Source organism: Oryza sativa, chromosome 6 (assembly GCF_034140825.1).
Source record: "Oryza sativa Japonica Group chromosome 6, ASM3414082v1".
Lineage (NCBI taxonomy): Eukaryota > Viridiplantae > Streptophyta > Magnoliopsida > Poales > Poaceae > Oryza > Oryza sativa.
The window spans coordinates 12,322,572-12,330,398 of NC_089040.1; the positions used below are offsets into that span (position 1 = coordinate 12,322,572).

The following is a 7,827-nucleotide window of genomic DNA, read 5'->3' on the forward strand; positions in this document are numbered from 1 at the left end:
ATCAGGTGCTTGTTCTTGAATTGCCTGTAGAAATTAGTACACATGTGACACATGCACCATCTACTCTGAACATCAGGCCACCTAGCTGGAAGTCCCTTCTTATCCCAATCATTTTGCAAGTAGTCAATTACCGGTAGTATGCTTGTATGACGATCATGTATAATGCAAACATCAGGCCTCTTATGCATGACTTTGGTGCACACTTTCTTGATAAACCAGTACTAGCTTTCAATGTTCTCACTCTCAACAAATGCAAAAGTCATAAGTAAAACTTGATTGTTTCCAAAAGCTCCAATTGCTGTCAATATCTGACCCCTATATATACTGGTAAAAAATGTACCATCGATGCACAATATAGAACATCAATCCACAAAATACGTTCATGCAAGCACTCAATGCGAAAAAAGCTCTGTGCAGCATTCTCTTGTTAGGCTCATCAGATGATGGGAATGTATGAATGTCAAAGTAAGTATTACTATCTTCTTAGAATTGCTGGCTAACTGGCGAAGCAAATTATCATAAGATGCTTCAAAGATGCCATACATCATCTCGATAATCTTTCGTTTCTCCGTCCATGCTTTGGCATAGCTTATGATGCATATGAATTTGTCTTCATTGTGGCTAATAATTAATCTTGGTTCAAACCCAATGTTGCGGACAATGCTGCTATACATCTTAGTTGCAATAAAAGCTGAAGTGATGTTGCGGTGGTACTTCTCCACCCCTTGTAAGTGGCATTTATGCTCGGTCATAGTGCTTACTTTTCAATAGTCATTCCATTTACCCTTATATGCATGAACATGCCACTAACACTCTTCATTCACACACCTTGCTTTGTACACAGATTTGGTTGACTTGGCCACCCTAAACTCTCTCTACAATGAGACTGCACAATGCTTCACCGCCTCCTTTAGATCCTCCGAATGAGCATACCTAGCACCCTAAATTACCTTGTTCTCCTTTTATTCTCAAGTTACATGATGCCCCTCAGAGATAACAAGGCCTAAAAAGTCCTCATTTGTCCAATCAGCAGGCATTACATCATCTTCCTCGTCAGATGATGCATCACCCTTCACTTGCTCGAGTTCATTTGCTTGATCAAGTTATCTCGTTTTATGTTTTCTTTGTTTTACCATGGGCATATTTTAATGCCCATGTTACTACCATACATATCTCATGCTATCAGCACAGATTCTACCTTCTTGATGAGAGAACAGATGTGAAGGGAACATGACACGTGAGACTTAGCTTCATCAACAACAACAGCTACTGCAGTTGCCCTTTGTCCCTATCAATGGCGATCCTGACTCAGTTCGATCGTGTTGTTTTTCTCTTCATCCCGTCACTCCAGTCACCCTTTATCCCGAGGTCGACTGATTGGGAGCGATTGGATCGATCAGCTTTCCATCAACATGCCATATCTTGACTGCAATTCATAGGCACAACTGGGGGCGACGTGCAACCAAACCATATGAAGGTGTTGGGCACCACCCAAATATAAATTCCTTGTATGGATAGTGATCCAAGATTGGGTTTGGATGACTTGCAGACCGTATTGAATTGAAGAGGATGACCAAACCAACAAGTATGCCCTTGTGATTCACCTATCTGCAAAATGCAGGCTCACCGCCAAACAGTTTGCAGCAATGTAACCATGGACCAACCTTGACCTTCATATGCATGACTCATGCAATGTATGGGAACACTGGGAAAACATATGGGAAAACAAAGAAACCCCTGAAGATGTTGATCATCATAGTCAATTGGGAGACGTGGTGCTAGCGCAACGCAAGAATCTTCTGACAAACCACAATAACCCCAACCACCATAGTAGAAACACTAGCTTAGGTGAAAGTAGGAGCAGCCAACACAAAGAGGGATGCCATATATTCTTTCTCTTGCGGGAGTGCTATTCTTTTCCCATATATTAATAGAGAAGCAGCAATACAAAGGCCTAAATAAATCTTTAGGCCTTTGTATTGCTCTTCTCTATTAATATACAAGTGCAAAGCTTTAAAACTTAATAGATGCATATGGGCCAACTTCTTATAGGGATGAGATTGCCCTTCCTAAAAGATGTTTAGGACATTAAGTAACTTTTAATCATGACATTTCATACTCTTTAAAATGTGTGTATTTTTAGGGACATTTAACTCCATGCCACTTTTAAGATGTGGCAACTAATTATTTGCCACTCGCTGTCTATGACATGTAGGCCCTCATGTGGCTATGACATGTGGGTCCAGTAGCAAATAATTTAGCACCACTCGTAGGAGTGACAAATAGTTAATTATTCTGTATTTTTAACTTGGGGGATGATACATGCACATCCCTTAAAAAAAAGAATAACAACATGACAACAAGTATCATGCCAAGAGAGCTATACTATAGACACGACCTTCATCCTCATTCACCAAGTTTTCATGTTTTTATAGTAAAACTAATTCAAATTGGTCTAGCTCAACACTAGACTGCAGGCATGACTATATTTGAACTGTTTTCCTTAAGTAGAGGTTGCACACTTATCCATAGACCGCTCAACAATATCAGTAAGGGAATCGAACCCATATGTTCCATGAACCTCATGAATGGTAAGTCAAGGTAATCAGCATGGGTACAATGACAAAGGCTTTTACATTACATGCCATTCCCAGCTAGCTCACTAGAGGATATTGGTTGGTTCCACCGTGATCGTAAGCACTCCAAGCATATAAAATATTAGTGATACATCATTGGTGTCATACTATAGTCGGCTTAACTATATGCCTGCAACTAAAAATTATGATGTGATTCCCTAGTTGATACAAAGGCATACTATAGAATATATCGATGCAAATGTGTTATGATAAACTCAATACAAATGCAAGGATGGCCATCAACGTGCTCTAGTGAGCGACAAACACAAGCAGACTAATGGGAATTCAGCTTCCAAAAAACTAGAACTCGAGAGACGCTCCACTGCACTAGAGAAATCAGCCATAGTTTCACCTGAAAATCCAAAATGCTGCACTATTACAGGCTCGAACACTGCTCTTGTCATTGAAGCCATTATGTTTGGACTAGGCAACATTCCATCCGTGGCAAGGAAAGCATCATAGACCATCGTCTTGTTGATTCGAAATGAACCCTCATCTTCAATGATCGAATCTAATTCCTTGTCCAAAGGTGCATAGATAGGTATGTGGAATGTGTCAAACTTTTCTTTGCTTATCATACCCTATAAATAAGTTAAAGTATTCTCAGCAAACCTGGAAAGAAACCTTGATTCCAATAATTAATTCATGAAGTTCCTTTTTACAATAGAATGCCATGAGCTAAACTTAAAGATAGAAATTGTGATATTGCACGAATATTAACCATTTTTTTCGTGTATAGAACTTGGATAGGATCCATGGCAAAAAAATTTGCCAGTTTAATTTTCTGTCCCAAAACATTCAAACTTTTAACCGTCGGATCGCATCGAGATTCGTGTGGTGAAGGGAAAAGAATCTTGCAAGTTTGCAGGGGGCGTCAAACTCCAGACCTCGTATGTAGATGCTTAATGTGGTAGCCAACCAGCCATGCACTTGTTTGCTCCAGTTACATACGGTATATACATAAGTTACATTGTAATTATAGTGTAGTTACAATATAATATTAAACACCAATTACACTCTAGTGATATACGAAAGTTTTTCATAAAAAAACATTAACTTACTCTCGATGCCATGTCGTTCAAGGCTATGGCTAGCAGCTTCCATACTTGAGTTGACTTGGACGCATGGTTGCTTGAGCATCTGCCAACCAATGAGAAAATCAGCTGACCTCCAAGAACTAGTTCTTGAGCCCTCAAGGACAAGAACAGCGTGAAATCCTTTCTGAACTGTCGAGCATAAGCATTGGCAACAATTTCACGGTTCAATAGCCTCAATTTATCGTCACTATCGTACATTGGGATTTTACTCTTCACAAGCTCTTCAGGTGCCTGCTTGTAAAAAGGCACAAGTGGTGAATATTGACCAATTATTCCATGGCAACATATATAGGGGATTCTTATGCTGTTCACATACATATAGTTTACTGAATCTAGTTGCATGCCTACCTCTGATAACCAATGCAGGCTGATGGAGGAGCAGAAGAAATGCACTGAGGTCGATGTGAAAAGCCTATCATAAAATGACCCAGGTACCATGCTGGTGACAATGATGTGATGGGAGGAACTGTCCTGGCCATGCTTGAATTCTCCCAAACTTTTTGCAACGGTGTTGAAGTCATTGCATGGAAGATCGTTCAAGAAAATGCACATTTCTGGTTGTGGCTGCTTGTGTTCCATGCAATAACGGTGGATGGCGTTGACCATAGTTGAAACGAGAGTGAGTGCGTTGGGGCCGGAGGAGCAACCCAAGTCTGCGATTACCATGCTCTTAGGGAGAGCTGCCCCACAAAAGGCTTTGATGGCATCCTCTATGAGAGGTTTCATCCTATCTTGCGCTATTTTCTGCAAGTGTAATTCTTTCTTAGATATTATGCTTGTTTTACTGAAGAGTGTGTTCTATAGAAAAATAATCAGCTGGAAGCAGAACCAAATTATATTGTACATAGTGGAGATGCTTTCCATTTCACAATGCTGCTAATTTACACATTGTCACGTGCGAGGGGAACACCGTACCCCCGGGCATACTACGGAAAATTCTAGATAGTGGGCTTCTTCAATATTCCTCAGAAAAGCCAATTTTGGCTTTTTAAGAATAATCTCAGGTAATCATGAAATTAAAAATAGCTGACAGGTTCATAGCAACAGCCTTAGAGGAAAAAAAGGTGCCATGAAGAGCCTAACTGATAGAATCCTACAATAATTTATACATACATAAAAATTATATATGTATATTTACAAACAGTTTTTTTTAAAGAAAAAGAAAAGTAAATTTGCTGCTTGACATTGGGTTCTTGATTGACATTATAGAATTTTAACCACCATCATTATTTTCTTTGTATTGAAGTTCTTATGCTTAAGTACTCATAATGGAACATAGTCTACAATAAAAACATGATCATGAGCATGTAACAAATGATTTGTACTGTAGAATAAGAACTTATACGAGGTAACTCCGAAAGCCGCAACCTCATTCCCCGCTTGGCCAGAGACCGCAAGTGGCTATGGTGACGGTAGCAGCAACCACATCCCTAGCCCCGATCTGGCAGCCCCAGCCGCCGCGGCGGCCGTGGCTGCTGCCCTCACGGTGTGGCACAGGGCCCCCCCGCAACTGACACTGTGTAGTCGCCAATGATCTGGCTAACCATCGGAGAGAAGGAACAAGTGGATCTAGCTGGTATTTTCTTGGGTGATTTTTTGATGTTTCAGTCTATGTATATGGATGTTCATTAGTAAGATCAAAGTGTTTCAATGGGGTGTTTTTATGGTGTTTCTTTTTCATCTTCGATTTCACTCAGATCTTGTTGATGTTGCCATGGCTTTAAATCATTTGTTTTGTATGTTAAAGCAAATTGTTTCATCTGGTGATCCAATTGTGTTTCACTATTTTCAAGAACTGAAGCATTCTTTCCCTAGTTGTCTCGTGACTTTTCTTGGAAAAAATAGTGCGAGAAACCTATTTGGCACACAGTTGTGCTTTGCTCCATTTTCTGTCGACTTCTATGGGTCTATAGGGCCAAACAAATATGCTTTTTTTCTTATTCTATTGAGTGAATTAAAATTGATTGAAATTTTTTATAGTTATAACTCAATTTTAAAAATCTTCATATGTATTTTAGAACATTTCAAATTCAAACTTTCAACTAAAAATTTAAAACTTTCAATTCATATTTTCAAAATTTTCAACTCAAAATTTAAAACTTTCAACTCCAATTTAAAATATTCAACTCATATTTTGAAACTATTGACTCGATATATGAAACTTTGAACTCAAAACTTTTCAAACCTCAACCCAAACTTTGAAAATTTTCATATCAAATTCAAAACTTTCAATTGAACTTTTAAAACTTTCAACTTCAAATTTGAAAATCCATATCCAGATTTAAAATATTCAAATCAATTAATTTTATTATTTTATTAAGAAATTATTGTAGCGCTTAGCACTAATCACGGTAATTAGACAGGCGAAGGAGACGCATAGGCCACACTTTATTTTTGTTGAATGGGCCTAAGATCAATCTAAATTTAGTGGTTACATGGCACATCCAAGCAATGTTTCTGAATTTAAGATGGAAAAACTTTTAGGCTCATATTTAATCGCCATTTTGGGCCAAGAACAAGCCTTCCAAGCAAGCCTTTAGCATTAATTTTACTATAGTTGATACCCCGCTCTTTGCTGTGGGATATGTGGATTAATGCATGTTATACATCATGGAAATGGTAGACATATATCTTTAAATAATGTGAAAACAATGTAGAGATAATGATTTGACATTGCTTGCATATTGAGTTCTAAAAATACAATAAAATTGTAAATGATATGTCATGTTTGCATGATATTTAAAATACTATAGATAATAATTGTTAGTGGGTGATGATGTGGTATACTTGCATATGATTTAAAATACTCTAGATAATAATTGCTAGTGGATGATGATGTGGTACACTTGCATGTTAAGCTTTAAGTACTTTGTGGCATATTTCTTTTTTAGCAAAGAAAATAAACTGTTAGAAACTTGTATAATTAAATACCATATTAGTTAACACTAAGAAAATGATACAAATAGGAATCATGGATTTGGATCTCTTTTCAACTACATATGTACCAATCAAACTCGATCATTTCATGAATATCAGGAATAACTAGTACAATTCAAGGAATATTTCCTCATCATAGACATCAGTAACTCAGAAATCAGCCAACAACTTTAAGCCTTGCAAATCAACTGAAGGCTATTGCGAGTACATAAATATACCTGAATTGTGGAGTTACGAGCGTAGCTTGTTTCGCCCTGTCCTGGATTCATATGGAGAATTTGTTTTGTGGCCATGGCACAGTTTCAATATCTGAATGTGCTTGCTATGATTTGAAGGCTGAGCAACTGGTTACCTATTTATAGGCTAGCTTGCAAATGCCCTTGATGGTCATCATCTAGACTGGAATTAATTGTTCAGATGTTGACCTGATGATGTTTGAACTATAAAATAATTTAATTACTTTTACTATCTTCAGATATATTCCTTTTAAATTTGTAAAATGTGCAATCATTATCTATCTAACTACAACTAGTATTTTCATGCAATTATGATGAGTAAATTTTGTAAAAGTACCGGTACATCATTGAAACCATGAACAAACTACAAACTTGTGCCACAATATGATTGAACCACAGATTTAGTGTTGAAATTATCACAAAAGTACATATCAATTTGCAGTACTATCTGAAAACTATGTTAAATTATTGGACAGCTCGCATTGTTGTATATCGTAGTGGAACTTTCAAGTCCATAATTTGATAACAAAATTGATTGTAAATCTGTAATTTTACAGTTGATGTAGAAAATATAGCTTTGGTTTTGTAAAATTCGCTCTTTTGTGAGAACCTATGATTAAACTGAGACTAATTAAACAACTTGGATTGGCCATACATATGCTCCTATTTGTCCCATTAACTAGTCATTTTAATCTGGCACAGTTTGACATGGTTTTCAACATAAAACTTTGACCATTTATTCTTTACAATACTATCAACTACTATGAAATTAACACCATATAAACAAGTATGAATCTAAAGATATCATCCATACACAAAATACATAATTCATAAAAAAAATGCAAAATGCATTTGTAAGCATAATTTTTTGTTATAAAAACGTTATACCTAATGTTAGTTTTTTTTAATAAATTCAAGTCT

The 7,827-nt window shown here is 37.0% G+C and overlaps 1 protein-coding gene across 1 annotated transcript; it reads right to left on the reverse strand.

Moving 5' to 3' along the window:
* Window positions 1-2,569: 2,569 nt before the first annotated feature.
* LOC107275431 (anthranilate O-methyltransferase 3) lies at window positions 2,570-7,001 on the reverse strand. The gene is made up of 4 exons (XM_066311867.1): window positions 6,889-7,001; window positions 4,082-4,477; window positions 3,698-3,964; window positions 2,570-3,217 (listed from the first exon to the last, which is right to left on the reverse strand). The coding sequence occupies exons 1-4, from the start codon at window positions 6,961-6,963 to the stop codon at window positions 2,876-2,878; spliced, it is 1,080 nt and encodes a 359-aa protein (XP_066167964.1). The 5' UTR covers window positions 6,964-7,001; the 3' UTR covers window positions 2,570-2,875.
* Between the last annotated feature and the right edge of the window lie 826 nt (window positions 7,002-7,827).

Bases quoted from the DNA above. Each gene is read 5' to 3' on its own strand.
- LOC107275431 (XM_066311867.1), bottom strand. From the start codon at position 6,963: ATGGCCACAAAACAAATTCTCCATATGAATCCAGGACAGGGCGAAACA. The intron at 4,478-6,888 runs GTATATTTATGT...TTACACTTGCAG, and splicing joins CTCGTAACTCCACAATTCAG to AAAATAGCGCAAGATAGGAT. The intron at 3,218-3,697 runs GTAAGTTAATGT...ACTTATTTATAG, and splicing joins TGAACGACATGGCATCGAGA to GGTATGATAAGCAAAGAAAA.